This window comes from Nerophis ophidion, linkage group LG07, assembly GCF_033978795.1.
Source record: "Nerophis ophidion isolate RoL-2023_Sa linkage group LG07, RoL_Noph_v1.0, whole genome shotgun sequence".
NCBI lineage: Eukaryota > Metazoa > Chordata > Actinopteri > Syngnathiformes > Syngnathidae > Nerophis > Nerophis ophidion.
The window spans coordinates 24,932,162-24,954,953 of record NC_084617.1 but is presented as its reverse complement, the minus strand read 5'-3'; the positions used below and the strand labels follow the sequence as shown (position 1 = coordinate 24,954,953).

At 43.4% G+C, this 22,792-nt stretch overlaps 1 protein-coding gene across 1 annotated transcript; it reads right to left on the bottom strand.

Moving 5' to 3' along the window:
* Nucleotides 1-302: 302 nt before the first annotated feature.
* Nucleotides 303-22,421, bottom strand: LOC133556107 (myosin phosphatase Rho-interacting protein-like). The gene is made up of 18 exons (XM_061905727.1): nucleotides 22,217-22,421; nucleotides 20,259-20,336; nucleotides 20,119-20,184; nucleotides 19,826-19,977; nucleotides 15,872-15,956; nucleotides 15,644-15,811; nucleotides 13,739-13,795; nucleotides 10,750-10,818; nucleotides 10,589-10,678; nucleotides 10,415-10,518; nucleotides 9,956-10,352; nucleotides 8,037-8,102; nucleotides 6,521-7,969; nucleotides 6,169-6,316; nucleotides 5,988-6,105; nucleotides 826-985; nucleotides 664-756; nucleotides 303-598 (listed from the first exon to the last, which is right to left on the bottom strand). Exons 1-18 carry the CDS (start codon nucleotides 22,340-22,342, stop codon nucleotides 470-472), a joined length of 3,555 nt encoding a protein of 1,184 aa, XP_061761711.1. The 5' UTR covers nucleotides 22,343-22,421; the 3' UTR covers nucleotides 303-469.
* Between the last annotated feature and the right edge of the window lie 371 nt (nucleotides 22,422-22,792).

Below are 22,792 nucleotides of genomic sequence, written 5' to 3'. Positions count from 1 at the left end.
CACTCACTCTCTGGCGGAAGCGGCAGGCTCAAACAACCCGGTATTACAAGAAAACGTGGAGTTTTTGTACCGCTGTTTTTTTTTGTTTTTTTACATCCCTAACAGGAATTTATTAATGTTGTTTAAAGAAAAAAAACAAAAAACACACAGGCAGAGGGCACTTTTTAAGACGAGTCAAAAAAACGGCAGGGTCTCAAGCACCCATAGGGCCCTATGTGTGCACGTGCCAGGTGTCAATATTTCAGTATCGATCCGTACGTTATCTTGATGCAACTTTCAAATCAAACAGCTGACATGTTTCACTTTTGTCTTTATTAACACACACAAGTAAACACGTCACACACTACTAGTAAATATCAATAAAATAGGCTTACAATCAATATTTACAAGCAACATTCACACAAAAAGTACTTTAGTTGTGAATGTGCCCGCAAACATGAAGAGGTGTGAGCCCAGTTGACTTCCTGCTTCATCCTGGTACTTCTTGTGCCATGGGCGGGTCACCTTTGACCCGCTGCGTGACGTGAAGTTTTTGCCGCAGCGAGCTAAGCTGCTGCCTCACGCTCGTCAGCTCGCACTCCTTCACGCGCAGCAGCAGCTGAAAAGGAGAGGGTCGGTCGCCATGACGACAAATCCCGACTTGGTTGACTTCTGCCCACTCACCTCCAACTTGGAAACGCTGACGTCGTGCGCAAGTGCTTCCCTTCCCGCCGGCGAGCGGCGAGTGATGTTGGACGTCAGCTGAGCGCTCAACTCCTGTTCACCGAAACAAAATCAAGTTGCTTCTGGAAAGTTCTCAACGTCTCTCCCAGCTGGAAAGCTCACCTGGTTCAGAGCCATTAGGTCCCTGTTCTCCTGCTGACGCTGACTCAGCACCTTCCTCTCCAAGTCCAGCACCTGGAGCAGGTGGTTGTTTTCGAGACACTTCCGAGAGAACTCGCAGGACAAATCTTCCAACTCCCGCTGAGAGGACGCCAGGTCCTCACTACACACACACACACACACACACACACACACACACACACCTTAGAATTGGCCTTGGTTCTGCTTGAAGAAGATAAACACTATAAACAGGCCCTCGTTCTTTTCCGATGCCCTGAACCACCAAAAATTTCAGGACCCCAAAATATTAACTTTTTCGCCGTACCTGACGCACTTGCAAATTGTGGGGACTTTTCAAGCATGTTATCTCCCCTGCTTGCTTCTTTGTCTTGTCTCAACTTTCTTGTTGCCTCTTTTTGCACTGCTCTCCAAATCTAAACATTGGAACTACTTAACTGGCCTCAACAAAATTGACAAGATCTTGGGTCTGGGGGAACCTGCTGTCGTGACGAAGCGGTTGTTGCTGGACACACGACGGACTCTTGGGAGAAGAGGGAGGGCCGTGTGCCTGGCGACCCTTTTCTGTCGAGGACGTGAAAATATCCACCTATTCGGAATTATGACAACAGGACATCTGCTGATTGGAGTAAGCGTTGCTCTGGTTTGTCGACAAATTGGAAGTTGCTGGCAGATTTCAAAGTACCCCAAAGCTGCCACAAATGGAGGATCCGGGAAGAACTGTGGATTACATCTGACTGTCTACCCTGCAGTTTTGAGGAACAGTCACAGACAATTTAGAGTGAAAAGCAAATTTAATTTTCACCCGCATACAAAACATTCTAACTTGGATTGTTTCCCTGGCTTCGACTCTCCCGAAGGACGGTGCACTGAAGACACAACAAACTCCCTTCTTGTCTCTCATGGACACGCACCTGTTGTTGTTGACTTTGGACTAGCGACTGCACAATACATCAAGGCCGCGGAACAGAGACACACTACGGGCTTACACACACACATCCACAAAAATATACGCTACACATACATACCCCATCCCCCCCAACCCAACGGCCTCGACGCAAATCCCAAAGGGGTGATGAATGGATTGTCAGCGCCTGAGAGCTGCGGCCTACCACCATGACCTTGAACTCCCTTCCCTTTGTTGCTAGATATCTTGAGATGTATGTTGTAGTATGTATATGTGGTTTGCTATGGAGTTTTTTCCCCACTCCAGACTGGGCCACCTTAGGAGCCCAGTCTAGATTGTATTTTTTTAGTCATCCTTCCCCAGCGTTTACCTTTTTTCTATTTTTTTACGGTGCGCCTTATGGCGACCCATCAGCGTTCTTGTTCTGTAACCCTGTACACTGTTTGTTTGTATAATCTTGAACGGGTTTGTGCTGAAAACAAAGTTTCGTTGTATTTGTGCAATGACAATAAAGACCTATCCTATCCTAAGGGGCCTCAAAAAGGCGTTCAAACATATAGAATAAAAAACACAGCAACTTCAGTGGGGCCCTTGTAGTGCTTTGCTGCACATAAAATAAAATACAATTAAAAAAATACAAAATAAAGGTCAAGTCAGGTCAAGGTAAGTCAAGTAAAGTCAATTCAAGTTAAGTACAGTACAATAATACTACTAATAATAAGAAAATACATAAATAAAGCCAGTTCAGACTGTGGGCAGCACGGATACTGGGGTTAGTACATGTGCCTCACAATATGAAGGTCCTAGGTTTGAGTCTGGATCTTTTTTGTGTGGAGTTTGCTTGTTCTCCACTTGACTGTGTGGGTTCCCTCTGGCTTCCTGCCACCTCAGCACCTGGGGATAGGTTGATTGGCAACACACTGAATTGGCCTAAGTGTGTGAATGTTGTCTGTCTATCTGTGTTGGCCCTGCGGTGAGGTGGCTACTTGTCCAGGGTGTAGCCCGCCTTCCACCCGAGTGCAGCTGACATAGGCTCCAGCACCCTGACCTGTCAAGTCTACCTGTTTGGGTACCCCCTCAGATCATTGCAGAATAAATAACCACATCATGGACTGGGACAACAGCAAAATCCTCAGGACAGAAAGTAACAAATTCAAACAATGGATTAAGGAGGCGATCGAACTAAAGAAGCGGCCCAAGGAAATCACCAATCAGGATGAGGGAGCGTTCATGCTCTCGCATACCTGGGACTCCCTCCTCCATTAACCATTAAGCGCCACGCCTATAAGAGCAGCTGAAAGGCAACACATCAGTGGTCAGGTGACCCTTCTGAAGAAGACTGCAGATGACAGTCGAAACATGCCAGGTAAAGTTTCCATCTAATACACTGAAAAATATGGTCTGATTACAAAAACATTTGAAAGAGTAGGTGCTGACCCATTGGGCACTTTAGGGTGTCACCATCATCATTTCTACCAAATAAGATCAAGATCTGAATTTGTGAAGCTGAGGTTTTACCGATGTGTTTTGTGGCAAATTACGGAGCAAAGTCTGGCGCCGTGCCACGCCCCACATCTTATGGCATAGGGAAAATTTGTCCGCAATTAATCATTAATTATCTGCCATTTTAACGGCGACTCATTTGGTTAAAGTCCGTAGGATGAGTTTGTTTACAGTGTGACCACTTGTCTTCACTCATAAATGGCCAAAAAGCATGGGAGCAAAGCTGGTGCCATACAACCCCCACATTTTACAGCCTTATAATCCCCCCCCCCCCAGTTTATCATCGGCTGTATCATATGTCAAGTATCTATAATTTTAGCCGCGACTCACTTGGTCAAAGTCCCGAGGAGAAGTTAGCTAAAGTATGACCTAGTTTTTCCGCCAAAAAATGGAGGCCGAAAACCAAGAGGGCCGACCTCCTGTTAGTTTTTAGGTACGTGTTCCTAAGGCTTTTATGTGCTTCCCATCATGATAGACGTCTCTTGGAATTTTCGTGTCGACATGTGAAATTGGTAAGAGGGGTTATTTTTTTCTAATTTCAAAGGTGGCGCTACAGAGCCAATTTTCAAAATAGAATTTTTGGGATCATCCATCCATCCATCCATCCATCCATCCATCTTCGTCCGAGGTCGGGTCTCGGGGGCAGCTGCCTAAGCAGGGAAGCCCAGACTTCCCTCTCCCCAGCCGCTTCGTCCAGCTCCTCACAGGGGATGCCGAGTCGTTCCCAGGCCAGCCTGGAGACATAGTCTTCCCCGTGGCCTCCTACCGGTTGGACGTGCCCTTAACACCTCCCTAGGGAGGCGTTCGGGTAGCATCCTGACCAGATGCCCGAACCACCTCATCTGGCTCCTCTCGATGTGGAGGAGCAGCGGCTTTACTTTGAGCTCCTCCTGGATGACAGAGCTTTCCCCCCTATCTCTAAGGGAGAGCCCCGCCACCTGGCAGAGGAAACTCATTTCGGCCGGTTGTACCCGTGATATTGTCCTTTCGGTCATAACCCAAAGCTCATGAACATAGGTGAGGATGCGAACGTAGATCGACCGGTAAATTGAGAGCTTTGCCTTCCAGCTCACCTCCTTCACCACATTTGATCAATACAGTGTCTGCATTACTGAAGACGCCGCACCGATCCGCCTGTCAATCTTACGATCCGCTCTTCCCTCACTCGTGAACAAGACTCCGAGGTACTTGAATTCCTCCACATGGGGCAAGATCTCCTCCCCAACCCGGAGATGGCACTCCACCCTTTTACGGGCAAGAACCATGGACTCGGACTTGGAGGTGCTGATTCTCATCCCACTCGCTTCACACTCGGCTGCGAACCGATCCAGTGAGCGCTGAAGATCTTGGCCAGATGAAACCATCAGGCCTACATCATCTACAAAAAGCAGAGACCTAATCCTGCAGCCACCAAACCAAATACCCTCAAAGCCTGACTGCGGCTAGAAATTCTGTCAATAAAAGTTATTAACAGAATCGGTGACAAAGGACAGCATTGGCGGAGTCCAACCCTCACTGGAAACGGGTCCGACTTACTGCCGGCGATGCGGACCAAGCTCTGACACTGATCATACAGGGAGCAGATTGCCAGAATCAGACAGTTCGTTACCCAATATTCTCTGAGCAATTCCCACAGGACTTCCTGGGGTACACGGTCAAATGCCTTCTCCAAGTCCACAAAACATGTAGACTGGTTGGGCAAACTCCCATGCACCCTCAAGGACCCTGCCGAGTATAGAGCTGGTCCACAGTTCCACGACCAGGACGAAAACCACACTATACCTCCTCTGAATAGACCTTACTGGGAAGGCTGAGAAGTGTGATCTCACAATAGTTGGAACACACCCTCCGGTTTCCCCTTCTTAAAGCGAGGAACCACCACCCTGGTCTGCCAATCCAGAGGTACAGCCCCCGATGTCCACGCGATGTTGCAGAGTCTTGTAAACCAAAACAGAACCACAGCATCCAGAGCTTTAAGGAACTCATCCACCCCCGGGGCCGTGCCACCAGAGAGCTTTTTAACTACCTCGGCAACCTCAGTCCCAGAAATAAAGCCCACCACAGATTCCCCAGGCACTACTTCCTCATAGGAAGACGTGTTGGTAGGATTGAGGAGGTCTTCGAAGTATTCCCTCCACCGATCCTCATCATCCGCATTCGAGGTCAGCAGAACATCATCCCCACCATAAATGTTGACAGTGCACTGCTTCTCCTTCCTGAGGCGACGGATGGTGGTCCAGAATCGCTTCGACCCACAAAATATATATTTTTTGGTCATACCTGACGCACCTGCAAGATATGGGGACTTTTCATGCATGTTAAGGGCCTCACAAAGGCGTCCAAACGTATATAAGAAGAAACTCAGGGTGCATTCATTTGGGCCCTTGCGGTGCAGGGATCGCTGCTCAGGCCCTAATGAATACATCCGGTGTTTAATTTTTTTATCCACATTCTTATTAATGGTGTCATGAATTACCAGCCTAGAGAGAGTGAAGGAGTGTGTTAGGCTCACCCACCAAATCAACTTTCAGTTTCTATACACGTCAAGGCAAAACACTTAAGTAGGACAAAAGCATGAGACGGGAAACCATTTTGGAGGGTGCTTCGGCCTTTAGATCGCTTGGTTTACTCTCTCACAGTGCTGGTGTTTCTATTGTTTTGTAGAACAAATGTTTCAACTTCAGTCTAAAAAGGATGGCCTTGATTAGCACTACATGCTCACAGAGGTTAGCAGCACCTGTGTTGTTTGTGCAGGTGCTCCACCAGAACGCCGCCTGTCGCACCGATGACTCGCCGCCTCCTCTGCACCTCCTTCTCCAGCTCCAGGCGGTGGGCTCGCTCAATGGCCTCCATTGCTGAGGGTTACAACACAAGAGTTCACAATGTTGCAAGCGCACGCACCAGCGCAAGAGTCTCACCAGTTGCCGTGGCGGCAGTCTCCTCCTCCAGCAGCCTGTCCGTATCCTCCAGGAGGCGGTCGACTTCCTGGAGGTGGCGTCGCTGGAGCTCCTCGGACACCTTTAGGTGGGACTCTTCCATGGCGGCAAGCCTCCTCTCGCACGCTGCCTGATGGCGTCACACACATTGTGTCGGCTATCTTGTTAGGCGATAGCATGCTCACCAGCTTATTAGCATTTGAAATAGTGCATGTGTTCATGGAATGATGTAAAATCACCAACGATGTGTGTAATCACATTTGTCAAACATAGCATGCTAACAGCTAGCTCAAAGTTAGCTAAGAGTTGACTTTCTGAGTTTGTCGCCCCCTACCTTCTGCTTTTCCATGTCCTTGTCGTGTTGCCTCTGAGCCGACGTCAGGTTTTGGCTTGTGATTGACAGCTGCTCCTCCAGCTCCGCCACACGTGCCGCCAGTATGTTCACCTGATGCTGCGGCGTGACCTTGGCTGCGCGGCGCTCGACGCTACAAAGTCTTTCCCCGAGTCGCCGATTCTCTTCCGTCAGCCGGAGGCAGCGGTTGCAGGGGTGGGCAGAGCTGGGCGTCTCCCACTGGTAGGCGGAGCATAGCCTGGTCACGTGGCAGCAGTATGCCGCCTGAGTTGCCGCCAGGTAAAACAGCGCGGACCACGGAGGTTTGGCGACGCGAAAGAGTCGCTCGGCCACCCGTCCCACTTCGTCCTGCGCGCGGGCGGGGGATGGCGTGATCATGTGAGCAACCCTTCCGGGACGTTCCATAACACTTTGCTCGCACAACTGCTCCAGAAGGTTCTCCTGGCCCCGCTTCCCACCACCTAAGCGGGACTTGTCTTTTGTGATGTTCTGTCCAGGAATCATCTGTGATGTTGCTCCCTCGAGAAGCTCTGCCTCCTGTTCCGCCTCTGGGCACCATTTCCGCTGACAGGCGGTGGCGACTGCTTGCCCCTCCTCCTCGCCGCTTGTCCACATCCACGTCTTGCCCACGTAAAACCTGGCAACGTCCTCCAGTAATTTTTCCAGAAGGTTACACCTCAGCGCCATCGTTCCCTCCGCCTCCCTGCTCAGCATCTGGGCGTCTCTTTGGAGGCAAAGGTTCTTCGCTTCCTTCAGGGTAGCATTCTCCGCCTGGAGCTTCCTGCAGCTGAGCTGCGACTGGCGGAGCTTTTCCTCCAGCTCGCACAGTTTGGCTTCGGTGGCTTCAAAGCATCTCAGAAGGTAACTTTCTGTTTTTCTCAGCCGTTCTTTATGTCCCCCGCTTCTCTGGGCGTCCCTCAGACTGTCTTCCAGTGAGGTGATCAGCGTCTGAGCTTCCAGGAGCTTCTGGTTCTTCTCCAGCAGCTCTCGCTCCAGAACCTGCGTCTTTTTGGGATCCGTCCTGCGGAGCTCCTCCTTCAGGCGCTCGATGTGGACGTCGGCCTCCATCAGCTGGTTCAGCATCTCCTGGTTCCGTTGGTCCAGAGCGCGGTTCCGCCTGGTCAGCAGCTCCACTTCCTGGCTGACCCGAGCAAGACCTTCCACCGAGTCTCCGCCCGCTTCGGCCAGCGTGTCCAGCATGGCGGAGCCAGCACTCGCTTGCGGACGCAGGAGACAAACACGATGCTCGCTGGTGACGTGCGGTGCACACCGAGCGCCGCCGCAGTCTGAGGCAGCCGAGGACAAACAGACAGGAAGTGAATCCCGGTCTGCGTCACGGCTGCACCTTGTGGGCGGGGCTTCTGGACTTGTGCTTCCTGCGCAGCCGCTCGGTGGACTGTCGTCCCCCACACGTCCTTGGGGAGGGTCCATCTTTGGGAAAGACCACAGTGAGACGACTGGCACTTTTTCGTTTTTCGGAAGACAGGAAGTGGGTTACCTCACAGGAAGCACTCGGCTGACATTGACACTCCGGTCTACTGCGCTCGGAATCTTCCGGCTCAAACTTCAAGCAGACACAAAACAACAAAGTGTCAGCTTCTTCTCAAAATAATAACTTGCATATAAAATATGTTGTGGTACAAGGCTTCAAAGAATCACTTGATTAAAGTACAGTGTTTTATTGTCCTATATTCAAACACAATGTTACTGTTCAAACGGTGTGTAATGTTACAGTGGCCCAAAACATTAAATATACATGTTAAATCAAACTTCTGCCTTGTTTTTAATGAATACTTAGGCCCTACTACGCTACTGTATGTTAATGTTGGTTATTATGGTGGAGCAAAGCTTGAGGGTATGAGAACCAGTTCAATAAACATTTATTATATTGCCATTTATTTGTTTTCATTAATTTATGCTCGTCAAAGGTCCTTTCTGTGACAGGAGCGCTCTGTTACTAAAAACAACTTAAAAGATCTTCTGTAAAAGAGGTCTGTTCTTTTTCAAACACCTCCTGTAAAATTTTCAACTAGTTAGATAACTAGTTAACCGACTGAGTGACGTAGCAGAAGAAGCTCTGTGCCCGCTAGCAATGATCTTTTTATTTATGCATTCTAACTCGTAAATAAACACTGGCAAGAGGTGGCTTAATGGAGTCAATGAGATTTTATCCTTTCCGCCTATGAAGCACTTTAAAAAACATTCAATACGCCTCCATCAAAGTTGCATATACACGGTGTAAGGGCGTATATATGTAATGTAGTAATATTCATAGTAACATTTTATATTTACGTGTTTTTATCATTTTAAGAATATGGCGGTGTATTAATCTAACAGACGCATCACAACATTCACTTTCTTCTTCAACAAAAACAACACAACTAATCATGGCAGACATTATGAGAGACAACATAGACCATTTTCGGTGATCCAGAAACGTATATATTTTTTTCCTGAATATACGGAGGATGATCGACAGGTTTTAGAAGCTGTGTGCTAAACAGATCCAGTAAAAGTGACGCAAATAAGCATCATAAAGCAGTATTGCTAAGCGCAAAACAAGACTGAGTTAATAAAACCATCACTTATTGTATAAAATGTCTTCTCTCACTGGCATGCTGTCCAACTGGATATTTCTATCTTCCCGTTCGGATACAGAATGAATCATCATTTCCATAAAGGGTTAAAAAAATCGTCTTTTCCTGTCTTTCCAACCATTTTCGGGTCTGAGTTGGATGACAAAGTTGACCAACTCCTGGGTTTATGTCCACTTTTTACTATCCAGGTGAGAGGCATGATTGATAATCTAGAATTAACTTTCACCAACTCAGAGGTGATGCAGCAGCTCATTTTGTCAGTATAGCAGCATAAACTAGTTAGCTCTCTGTGATCACAGCACCTATATTAATATTGCAAATTCTGATATTCAGGTCATGAGATGTAAATAGTGTATTTTTGGTGCTTTTTAGGATGTTTTTTAGAGGGCTTTATGAGCAAAATAGTGTACAGGCATTAGCTTCATTGTTAGCCACAGTTTATAAAGGTTTCCCTTTCAAATTAATATTTACAAAATTGTTATTATTTTCACAATTTTTTGGAGTCTGGATTTCTTAGGTAGAACTTGAAGTTGGCAGTCATGACCTTGCTCACTTTTACTCAAGTTCTTTGTTCTGTAATAGATCACTTGTTTACTCGTTACCCCATTATCTTCCGGTAATTAAACATAATGAAACAGCAACTGAGTGTTACTGCGGCTGGAACTAATCAAGTTCTTCATCCTGTACTAGATCACTTGTTGACTCATTAGCCCATTATTTTCCGGTAATTAAACGTAATGAAACAGCAAACAAGTGTTACTGCAGCTGGAACTATTATTATTTTTTTATCTTTAGAAGAATTGAAGTGCAGATTGACTACCTTCATGTAGTCGTCCATTATGATCAAAGGGGCGTGGTCAGTCAAGTGCTTGAAGTTGGTCTTCTCCACCTGCTTCCAGCACGCCTCCATCTCGTCCTCCAGCAGCGTCCTCGGGTTAGCGGCGGCGGCGTCGCCCATCACTTCGCGACCTGGAGACACGCCCAGGATGTTCTCGTACCGCCTCCTCCTCACCTCTCTCCTGTGGCTCTGCTCCAGGTCGCCAGACTGCAGGGAGGGCGGAGCTTCGCCGCTGTGGAGGTCGGCGTCTACCGGCGGTTTCCTCTGAGGCTTCAGCTCCGTCCAGTCACAGGTTTTGTAGCGACCGTCACGCCTTCGCTCCAGAACCGTCCTGGTGCGTCGGTCCCGCTCTGAAGAGTCTCGGGTCACGTCTGGTTGGCTGCAGGGGGCGGAGCCATGCAAAATGTGACGAGGAGGACATTAAAGATGTCAACAAGTTACCTGTTGACATCAGAGGCTGTGTGCACGTTCTTCATCAGAGCCTGGATCCAGTTCCTTCGTATTCCTGCCGTCATGGCCGACAGCATGCAGACGCCAGCAGGCGTCTGGAAGACGTCAACATTTAACTTCATGTTGGTGACGCTAACAAGCTAACGAGCTAACAAGGTGTCTCACGTGGATTTGGATGCCATAGTTCTTTTGGACGTCGCACTCGCACACGTTGATACACTTGCTCAGGTCCACTTCTCCTTCCTGCTCTGAGGCCTGAGGGGACAAGGAGACGAAGCTCAGACACGAGATGAATAAAAAAACAAACAAGATGAAGGTCAACAAACCTCCTCAGCCTTGGAGTGCTTGTAGAAACGTAGATTGTCAGCTGACAACACGCACCAGTACTTCCTCCACTAGGGGCAGCAATTACAAGGTGTAAGAGAGCGCACACGTATGAAGGGCTGTATGTCTGAGAGTGTTTCAACACTGTGACACTCTCATACACACTACTGAAACTGAGAGCATTTTATTCCTGTGTGTAAGAGATTAATTTCGGTTGTTTATGTTAAAGTGTTTAGTAGTACGTAAGCGAATGTTTCAGTCGTGTGTGAGAGCATTTCAGTAGTGTGTATGAGATTGTTTCAGTAGTGTGTGTAAGAACAGTTCAGTAGTGTGTATGAGAGTGTTTCATTAGTGTTTGAGAGCGTTTTACTGTGTGCCAGAGCGTTTCCATAGTGTGTAGCGTTTCAGTTGGGTGTATGAGAGTGTTTCAGTAATGTGTGTTAGTGTTTCAGTAGTGTGTATTAGAGTGTTTCAGTAGTGTGTAAGAGAATGTTTCAGTAGTGTGAGAGCAGTTCAGTAGTGTGTTTGAGAGTGTCTAAGTAGTGTGTATGAGAGCATTTCAGTAGTGTGAGAGCGTTTCACTAGTGTGTGGGGGAAAAAATAAGGTTGTGTGAGAGCGTTCCAGTAGTATGTATGAGAGTGTTTCAGTTGCGTATGTGAGGGAAATAATTTTCAATCGGTGTATAGGAGAGCGTTTCAGTCGTGATAAGAGTGTTTCAGTAGTGTGTGTGATAGAACAAAAAATCAGTTGTTCATATGAAAGTGTTTCAGTAGTGTAACACAAAATAAATTCATTTGTTTGTGTGATAGCATTTCAGTAGTGTGTATGAGAGTGTTTCAGTAGTGTGTATGAGTGTTTCAGTAGTTTGTGAGAGAAAAAAATCAGTTCGTGTGAGAGCATTTCAGTCGTATGCATGAGTCATGTGAGGGAAATAGTTTTCAATCTAGTATATGAGGGCGATTTTAGTAGTGTGTATAAGTGTTTCAGTAGTGTGTATGAGAGTGTTTCAGTAGTGTGTATTATAGTGTTTCAGTAGTGTGTGAGAACAGTTCAGTAGCATGTATGAGTTTCAGTAGGGTCTGTGAGAAAAAAAATCAGGTTGTGTGAGAGCGTTTCAGTAGTGATAAGAGTGTTTCAGTAGTGTGTGTGATCGGAGAAAGAAAATCAGTTGTTTGTGTGAGTGTCAGTAGTGGGTATGAGCATTTCAGTTGTGTGTATGAGTGTTTCAGTAGTGTGTATGAGAGTGTTTCAGTAGTGTGTATGAGTGTTCCAGTAATGTGAGAGAAAAAAAATAGTGTAAGTGTTTTAGTAGTGTATGACAGTGATTCAGTAGTGTGCATGAGTGTTTCAGTAGTGTGAGAGAAAATAAATTCAGTTTGTGTGACAGCGTTTCAGTAGTGTGTATGAGAGCATTTCAGTAGTGCTTATAAGTGTTTCAGTAGTGTGTGAGAGAAAAAAACTGTTTTACAGTTTGTTTGAGAACATTTCAGTACTACCGGTATGTATGAGTCATGTGAGGGAAAGTTTTCAATCTAGTATAGGAAGGCATTTTCAGTAGTGTGTGTGATAGAAACAAAAGTCAGTTGTTTGTGTAGTGTTTTAGTAGTGTGTATGAGAGCGTTTCAGTAGTATGCGTGAAAGAAAAAATTCAGTTGTTTGTGTGAGTATTTTAGAAGTGTTTATGAGAGTGTTTCAGTAGTGTCAGAGAGCATTTTAGTAGTGTGGGAGAACATTTTTAGTTGTTTGTGTGAGAGCGTTTCAGTAGTGATAGAAAAAAAAATACGTTGTGTGAGCATTTCAGTAGTGTCTAGGCGAGTGTTTCAGTAGTGTTTATGAGAGCGTTCTAGTCGTGTGCGTGAAAGAAACATTTCAGTTGTTTGTGAGTGTTTCAGTAGTGTTGAGAGAAAACAAATTCACCTCCTTGCGTGAGAACGTTTTAGTAGTGTTTTGGAGTGTTTTAGTAGTGTGCATAAGAGTGTTTCAGTAATTAGTGAGAGAAAAAAAATTCAGTTGTTCGAGTGACAGCGTTTCAGTAGTGTGAGAAAAAAATTCAGTTGTTCGTGTGAGAGCGTTTCAGTAGTTTAGAAGAGCGTTTCAGTAGTGTGAATAAGAGTGTTTCAGTAATCTATGAGAGAAATAAAAATTCAGTTGTTTGTGTAAGAGTGTTTTCAGTAGTGTATGTAAGAGGTATTCTGAATTATGTCCCTAGCACACTCATACATACACACACACACACACACACACACGCAAACACCCAAAAACACAGTGGGGGTGGAAGAGTTTATTAGCCCGTTGTCGCTGGAATCATATTTTTGTCTTCACGTTACTAAACAGATTGTACGTGTATTTCTGACTGGCAGACAAAATCAGAATTGGCCAACAAAAGTTCTACCTTCAAACAAGCAAAAGACATTAGTGCGACGCAGGGCCAACCCTCCCCCGTTTTTGCCTGAAGAAGCGCATGCAAAATTTCAATAAATGAATGACAGAGCGCATTAAATGACATTTTACCCCACAATTATTACCAGCCCCTTCCGGCTCTCTCACTGACGCACAGTGTCAGTGCTGGGATCATATCGGGATCAAACATGTGTCAGTAGCATAAGCAAATACATATTTTAAAATATTTGCTTTGCTCTGAAAAATATTGTTGAATTATTTATTTCCCTCAAATTCATTTTAGTACAAAACATGCATCACATTTAAAAAAGTATAAAATCGTTTCACATTTATAACTATGAATACTATTTTAGATACGGTCTTCAAATAAAAATCATGCCGTTATTTTGTTCTTATTTCAATTAGTTTTTGCCTTTTTCTCATTTTGTATCTGTTATTACCCATATAGATATTTTTAAAATGTGTTTTATTGTCATTTTATAGGGCTGATCCTAAAGGGTGGGGCGACCAAAAAGCAGAATGAGATCCTTTGAGACATGGACTTTATGAAGCGCTCCAGCAATAGAATTTAAACCAATAAACAATTTTACCTGGGCATCCTGGCACTGCTTCAACATCCAACCTTTTTTGAAGTTCAGTAAATCTGGCTGTCAAAAAACAAAAAAAACATTTGTTTAAATTAAAGTCTGAATTGTCCATCTGTTACTATGGCAACCATGTGTGGTTTCATCATAGTCATCATTTCTCTGGCTCTTGTTGATGGCAAGCCCCTCCCTCTCCCCTATTTCCCCTGCTTGCTTCATTCATCTTGTTTTAACTTTCTTGGTGCCTCTTTTTGCACTGCTCTCCAAAATCTAAATAATGGAATTGATCAACTGGTTCCTCAACGAAATTGACAAGATTTTCTCGACAGAGCGGTTGTTGCTGGACACATGACGGACTCTTGGGAGAAGTGGAAGGTTATGTGCCTGTCGACCCACAAGGACAATGCTAACAGGACATCTGCTGAGCAGAGCTCTGGGCACTCAGACTTGAGTGGTTTTGGATGAAAATCGTAAACTGAAAAACATCTTGGAGAAGCTGGGTCCTCTGCAATGCAAACTTGAGGACAAGAAAATGGACAACTAGAGTGAAAAGTTAAAATAAAAAATTCTAATCTGGATGTTGTCTTCCCTGGCTGCAATGACGTGGCATAGTTGTTGCATCGAGACACCCCCAGATGACAGCGTGGCGAAGAAGCTCCAAAGTCCTTCCTGTCTTCCATTGTCATACATTTGTTGTTTGGTGACTTTTGTTGGACGGTCTGGCTGTGTTATCGCTATAATACTGTTAAGATCCGTACTCGGATCTTCTCATGTTATTGTTTATTCTTCTATCTTTGTGTCATTCTCCGTCTGATTCTGTTATTTTCCTGTTTAGTCTGTCAACTTGGTTACTCATTAATTCCACCTTCTAGTCACGGTCCCTGCACACCTGTCATTGTTGATTACTTCCTTATTTAAGCTTGCCCCTTTTCGTTCTTCTTTCTCGTGTCCTAATTTGCCTACGCGCAACAGTGACGAGTTTCTTACCGTATGTATTTACTCGCTAGCTCATATGCTAAGCCACCTGTCATTTTTAGCTCTCATGCTAATCGTGTTTTGTTTTACATTTTGTGCCTTCGTGCCAAGTTTAGTTTTATGTGTACATCCTAGCTCTCACGCTAGCGTCTTTTGTTTGCCTTCTTCTTAGCATCAGTGTTTTTGTTTCATAGATCCCTTTTGTTTAATAAATCCTTTATATCTTACCTTGTTGTGTTCATCGTTTTCGACGCATCCCTGGAAAGACGACTCCGGCAACAATATGCCGAACAAGTCTCACAAATACTCTGCGAACACTGAGGTCGAGGAACAACTTTGTTGCTTCGCTCCCCGGGGTATGATGGAAAACAGAGCAGCGCCTCTGGTCCCCTAATTGCAAGTCTGGAGTTGTACGTCGTAAAATGTAAATGTGCTTTGCGCTATGTTTTTTGCTGGTCTTAAACTGAGCCTCCCTCCCCAAGGAGTTTAGCTTCTTCTCACCCCCATGTTGACTTTTTCCTGCCTTTTTGCCAGGGTGCCGCCCTTGTGGCGACCCATCAGTCTTTTCTTTCTGTCCACCATGTAAAACTGTCTGTCTGTTCTTGAGCGGGTTTGTACTTTTTAAGCGCAATGACAGTAAAGTTCCATTCCATCCCATCCCATGTGACCTGAGAAGTTAGTCCGAACCAAAGACCTGATGGTCTGGTCCATCATGCATCAGATCTTTGACAGCTGGCAGGATTAGAGTGATGTGAAACACAGCAGGGGGGGCCATTAGCGCCACAGATTAATCCGATGGTTTTGTTCTGGGTTTGAAACTGAGGCGTTACCTCCACCAAGCACACGAGCGTGCGGCACCACTTTGACTTTTTGCACCAGTGAAAGAACCATGGCGGAAGGTTCGAGCAGACAGGAAGTATCTAACATGGAACCCACCTCTCGCTCGGGGGGTCGAGGGTCACTCAGGTCCTGCTTGGGCGTGACTGGCGGGTCCCTGCCTGGCGTGGTTTCAGCCAGTTGCTCCTCCACCAGCGGGGCGTCGGTCACCACCGTCACCGTCGTCATGGCGGGGCAGGTTGCGGCCATTTTGGCTGGAGTAGGTTCCTGAGGTGGAGTGTGACATTAAAAGGTGAGGAGGTCACACCGGGCGTGACCAAGTTGTACCTGGCCGCTGACAGCTTCGACTTTGCGCTTCTTCTTTGGCTTCTGTCTGCTACTGCTCAGGTAGACCAACAGCTGCTCGCTCCACCTGGCGGGAAAAAGCAGATACGTGTCATCACGTCACCTCCACCCAACCAAACGCTCTTGTCTTAATTGCACACTTGCATACTTATGCTTTGAGTGCACTGTGAGTGCATAAGTGTAAGTACTCTTGTACTTACACTTTGAGTGCATGAGTGTTACTACACTTGTGTACTTACACTTTGAGTGCACTATGAGTGCATAAGTGGTATATTTTTGTACTTACACTCTTGCACTTACACTTTGAATGCATGAGTGTGTTACTACACTAGAGTAGTTACACTTTCCGTGCACTGAGTAAATTAAGTGTGTTACACTTGTGCACTTGCACTTTGAGTGCATGCGTGTGTTATACTTACGTACTTACAATTTAAGTGCATTAGTGCGTTACACTTGTGTACTTACACTTTGAGTGCATGTGTGTTACACTTTTGTACTTACACTTTAAGTTTTACACTCTTGTACTTACACTTTGAGTGCATGAGTGTGTTACTACACTTGTGTACTTACACTTTGAGTGCACTATGAGTGCATAAGTGTTATATTTTTGTACTTACACTTTAAGTGTTACACTCTTGCACTTACACTTTGAATGCATGAGTGTGTTACTACACTAGAGTACTTACACTTTGAGTGCACTATGAGTAAATTAAGTGTGTTACACCTGTGCACTTGCACTTTGAGTTGCTGAGTGTGTTATACTGGCACACTTGCACACTTATGCTTTGAGTGCAATGTGAGTGTATAAGTGTTAGACTTTTGTGCTTACTTTAAGTGTCACTTTTGTACGTACACGTTGAGTGCTACGCTTGTGTACTCACATTTAGAGTACACTATGAGTGCATAAGTTATACTTTTGTACTTACACTTTAAGTTTTATACTCTTGTACTTACACTTTGAGTGCATGAGTGTTACTACACTTGTGTACTTACACTTTGAGTGCACTATGAGTGCATAAGTGGTATATTTTTGTACTTACACTATAAGTGTTACACTCTTGCACTTAAACTTTGAATGCATATGTTTTACTACACTAGAGTACTTACACTTTGAGTGCACTATGAGCACATTTAGTGTGTTACACTTGTGCCCTTGCACTTTGAGTGCATGAGTGTGTTATACTTACGTACTTACAATTTAAGTGCATTAGTGCGTTACACTTGTGTACTTACACTTTGAGTGCATGTGTGTTACACATGAATACTTAGACTTTAAGTGCAAACTCGTGCACTTACACTTTGAGGGCATTTGTGTACTTAGACTTTAGTGTATGAGTTTGTTACCACACTAGAGTACTTACACTTTGAGTGCACTATGAGTAAATTAAGTGTGTTACCCTTGTGTACTTGCACTTTGAGTGCATGAGTGTGTTATACTTACGTACTTATACACTTTGAGTGCATATGTGTGTTACACTTGAATACTTAGACTTTAAGTGTGTACTAGTGTCAAAGCGCTTTGAGTACCTTGAAGGTAGAAAAGCGCTATACAAGTACAACCCATTTATTTATTTACTTACACTTTGAGGACATTTGTGTACTTACACTTTAGTGTATTAGTTTGTTACAGATGTATATCCACACTTTGAGGGCACTTTGAGTGCATAAGTGTGTCACACTTGGGTACTTACACTTAAAGTGTGCTACACTTTTGTACTTACACTTAGTCTTTGGAGTACATAGGTGTGTCACATTTGTGTACTTACACTTAGTATTTTCAGTGTGTATGTGTGTTACAGTTGTGTACTTAGACTCAGTATTTTCAGTGCACAAGTGTATGTACTTACAGTTAGTATTTTCAGTTTTACACTTGCGTACCTACACTTAGTCTTTTGAGTGCATAGGTGTGTTACACTTGTGAACTTACACCTAGTCTTTTGAGTGCATAAGCGTGTTACACATGTGTCCTCACACTTAGTCTTTGAGTACATAGGTGTTACACTTCTGTACTTACTTATTCTTTTGTGTGCAGAGGTGTGTACACTTGTGTACTTACACATTGTTTTTTGAGTGCATACGTGTGCTACACATGTGTACTTACACTTACTTGTTTTGAGTGCATACACTGTAAAAAAAAATCCTATTTTTATGGTTAATTTACTCTAAATTTCTACTGTAATTTTTAATTTTTTTTTAAATAGGTTATAAAACTGTAGAATTAAAGACATTATCTGTAAATAAACAAACTGCCTGTTATTTCAAGTAATATGCCAGTAATGACAAACTATGTATATTTCTTTTTTGTTTTTACAGAAAAATACCAAATTAATTATACATATCATTTTTGTTTTCTCAAATTACTTTCAAATTCATGTAAAATTACATTAATTAACTTTCATTATATATGTAACTTGATTGTGGGTATTTGTTATGTTGTGTTTTTTGTGTTACAGTGAGGATGTTCTCCTGAAATGTGTTTGATGTGGGTTAACAGTGTGGCGCATATTTGTAACAGTGTTAAAGTTGTTTGTACGGCCACCCTCAGTGTGACCTGTACGGCTGTTGATTGAGTATGTCTTCCAGTCACTTTTATATGTCAGTCAAAGCCATGCACACCACGCGTTTAAATCGGCACGCTGATGGTTTGGTGATTGAGCGAGCGCAGAGGGTGATAAAGTGCTGTCACGGAACGTCCGTGATAAAAATGCCCGGGCAAAGATCGGGTCAATCCTACGAGAGAGTCACCGAAAGTTTATCGGTAAAATCGGTATGGTATGTTGTTAGGGCGGGATAGCCACTCATAGGAGGTGAACTCACTTTGCATGAAGTTCCTGCATCCAGTGGCCCCCCGGTAAAGTGAATGTGAGACCCCTCATCCTAACAATTCAGAAAAAAATCTGTACAATAATGGTATTTTTCTTTGGAAATGCCAGCATTATCATTTCATTAAAGGTGGTTGATCGTAATAATTTGGAAAAACTCTGTAGAAAAAAGGTATTTTTCTGCAGAACTGTTTGCATCGTCACTTTATTAAAGGTGGTTAATCTTAATAATTTAGTAAAAATCTGTAAAATTACGATATTTCTCCGCAAAACGTTTCATGAAAATTTCTGTAAATATAATGTTTTTGAGGATTATTTGGTTTACAATTTTTTACTTTAATTTTTTGGTTTTCGTTTGGCAGCCGTAGCTGCCAGTAGATGACCGTTTTTTTACAGAATTTTTTTTTACAGTGTAGGTGTGTTACACCTGTTTACTTACACTTAGTCTTTGGAGTGCATAGGTGTGTTACACATGAAAAAGCAGTACACTGTCAGTCCATGGATGTTGTACACAAAACAGACAAACAAAACAAAATGGTGAGTTTGCAGTGATGTACACTGACCACCCTCAATCGTCGCCATCTTGGACAGGAAAGGGAGGGATTAATTAAAAAAAAATGGAGGGTTGAAATGAACAAATCATGCACAGAAGAAAAAAGGTAAATATTTCGGTTATTTTAGGTAAGTGTACAAAAACACCTTTGACTCCTTTGTCAACATTCACACACTCAGTACAGTGTTTCCCACAGGTCAGGCATCTATTTGTGGTGGTGTGGTCGGGCGGCAAGGGGGGGAGGGGTAGTGTGACCAAGAAAAACGCGGAGTTGGAATAATTACAACACTTTATGTACATACTTATATACATATTTATATAATATTTACATATTTATATAATATGTAACTACAAGCTCCATTCACAGACAGAGTCCCATTGCTTTTATGAGCGGTCGAGCGAGTCAAAACCCGAATAAATAAATAAAATATATATATTTTTTATTTTTATTTGTGGCGGCCGTAATTCTTTCGTGGCGGGCCACCACAAATAAATGAATGTGTGGGAAACCCTGCAGTAAGTACACAGTATACTTATTGAGTGTACTGATGCAAGTATTACCCGTTAATGACGTCCTTGCTGTCGGCCCGCACGAACACTTCCTGTTCTGCCGTGATGATGCACAGCGTGTTCCTCTGGCCCGTACGCGTCTCCGCGTCCAAGATGTCCGTGCACAGACTCATGTTGACCGTGCCCTGAGGCAACGTGCCCGGCTGGAGGAGGCGAACGAGCGTTACTATGGGGATGGCGTGAGGATGAATGGCAGCTGAACAAGTGTAGATTTAAGGGGCAAAGGGGGGCGGGGCTAATCCTAAATCCCCTGTGAACATCTGGCAACAACATGGCGCCCTCACCAGCTCATCCAGCGCGTAGGTCAGGCTGCCGTGCTCGTGGAGGAGGAAGAAGCGCCGCCGCCATTTCTACAGGAGGGGGGCGGAGACAAGGACACCGTTAGCCCTGTGGGCGCACGTGTCACCTGAGTCACATGACCTACCCGTGGCCTCAGTGTCGGGTTCCCAAAGTCGCTCCCCTCAGGCGCCAAACACAGCCAGCCACCGTAGACTGTCTTCCCCTGGAGGTCACATGACGACAGTTAGAAGTCACTTTATTAGGTACAACAGTGTGCCTAATGTTGTGGCCAGTGACACCCAAATAGACCATTTGTAGGGGCGGAGTCAGACAATGACAACATGCCCGTGACAACATTGGAAGAGTTTTGTCTTTGTGATGAAACCACAATAATCAAACATGATATTAATATTAATAGATGACATATTGTTGCTACTATGATGTCACATGTTTACTTTACTATAATTCGGTAAATAATATACTTCTGTATGAACATGACAGTCTATATAAATATGTATTTCACTATGTACATATTACAATCTATAAGAAATATAATTCAGTGTGACTATATTACAACCTATAAACATATATAATTCAATAATACATTTTGATCTATAAAAATATAAATCAATATGAATATATTACAATCTACAAAATATCTAATTCAGTATAAATATATTACAATCTATAAACCTATATAATTAAACAATATATCCATCCATCCATTTTCTACCGCTTATTCCCTTTTGGAGTTGCGGGGGGCGCTGGCGCCTATCTCAGCTACAATCGGGCAGAAGGCGGCGTACACCCTGGACAAGTCGCTATTTCATCGCAGGGCTATATGACAATCTATAAAAATATAATTCAATATGAATATTTTGCAATCTGTTAAAATATAATTAAATATGAATATTTTAAAATCTATAAAAATATATAATTTTACATGCATTACAATCAATAAAAGTATATATTTTACAATGAATATATGGCCACTGTATCAAAATATATACTTCAATTGATCCTGCAACACCTCGGTGTTGCTTAATTTAAGAATTGCAAGTTGTCTATATGTTGCAATAGATACATATATATAGTTATATGTTAATCTATTGCAAACTATACAATTTATTATGAATACATTACAATCTATAAGTATAAGATTCAATATGAATACATTCAATAAAAACATGTAATTCAATATGAATACATTACATTTAAAAAAGTGTAATTAAAAAAAATAAATAAATAAATATATACATGTATAAAAAAGTAATTTAATATGAACATATTACAATTTAGAAATATTTATAGTGCTATAAAATCTATAAAAATATATAAATCAATAGATTGGCAACACTAAATTGGCACTAGTGTGTGAATGTGAGTGTGGATTATGTCTGTCTCTGTGTCTGCCCTGCGATGAGGTAGCGACTTGTCCAGGGTGTAACCCGCCTTCCGCCCGATTGCAGCTGAGATAGGCACCAGCGCCTCCCGCGACCACAAAGGGAATAAGCAGTAGAAAATGGATGGATGGATAATAAAAAAAGAAACTATATATATATATATATATATATATATATATATAGGAAGTAATTCAATATGAACACATTACAATTTAGAAATATTTATAATGCTATAAAAATATATAATTCAATAGATTGGCAACACTAAATTTGCACTAGTGTGTGAATGTGAGTGTGAATGTTGTCTGTCTATCTGTGTTGGCCCTGTGATAAGGTGGCGACTTGTTCAGGGTGTACGCCGCCTTCCGCCCAAGTGCTGCTGAGATAGGCTCCAGCACCCCCCGCGACCTCGAAGGGACAAGCGGTAGAAAATGGATGTATGAAATGAGTACATTAAATTGAAAAAAAAGTTATAATTAAATGTTATATTGCAATCTTTAAAACATATATAATTCAATATGACTATATTACAATGTATAATGCCATTTTTTTTTACAAAAGAAAATATTTATATTAAACCATTCTAGTACTTTCTTTTAGTTTTATAATATATAAATGTATGTTTCTGTACATTTTATGTATTATAATACATTAAACAAGTGACTGATACTACGAAGAAGTTGAGTGTTGGTGGTCTTACCTGCTCCACGATGGGGTCGCCGAGCAGGTGCAGCTCCCGTGACTTGAAGCAGTTCTGACATTTGCTGTGGTTGAACACGTTGGCTTGAAATTTCTCACACGGCCCGCTGCTCGTGTCAACTGACATCTCGCCCGCTGCTTGGTGCGCTCGCTGGCTGGCAGAGTGAAGGCGCGCTCATCCGCCGCCGGCGTCTCCTGGCGCATGACGTCACGCTCGTGACGTCCCGGCACGAGGCTTCCGCTCAGGGCCTACAAAATAAAAGTCCCTCTGTGAAGTCAAGCGTAGGTAAGACATCATAATAAAGGAACTAAAGTTCAGATGAATAATATTGCATGTGTGCATAAAAGTTGTGTCTTCACAAAAATCACACAACGTGACAGGAAATAGCAACTTTTATTATTTCAGGAGACCATGGACCATTAAGTTAAGAAATGGATTCCGACACATCACTTTTTAAATCTGCATTAAAGTCAAATATTATTCAGAATAAACACCACACACAACAAATATGTGTTTCCAAGAAGGAACATCATACTAAATGTTTTTGATTTGTTCTCCTCGCTACTGACAAAAAAA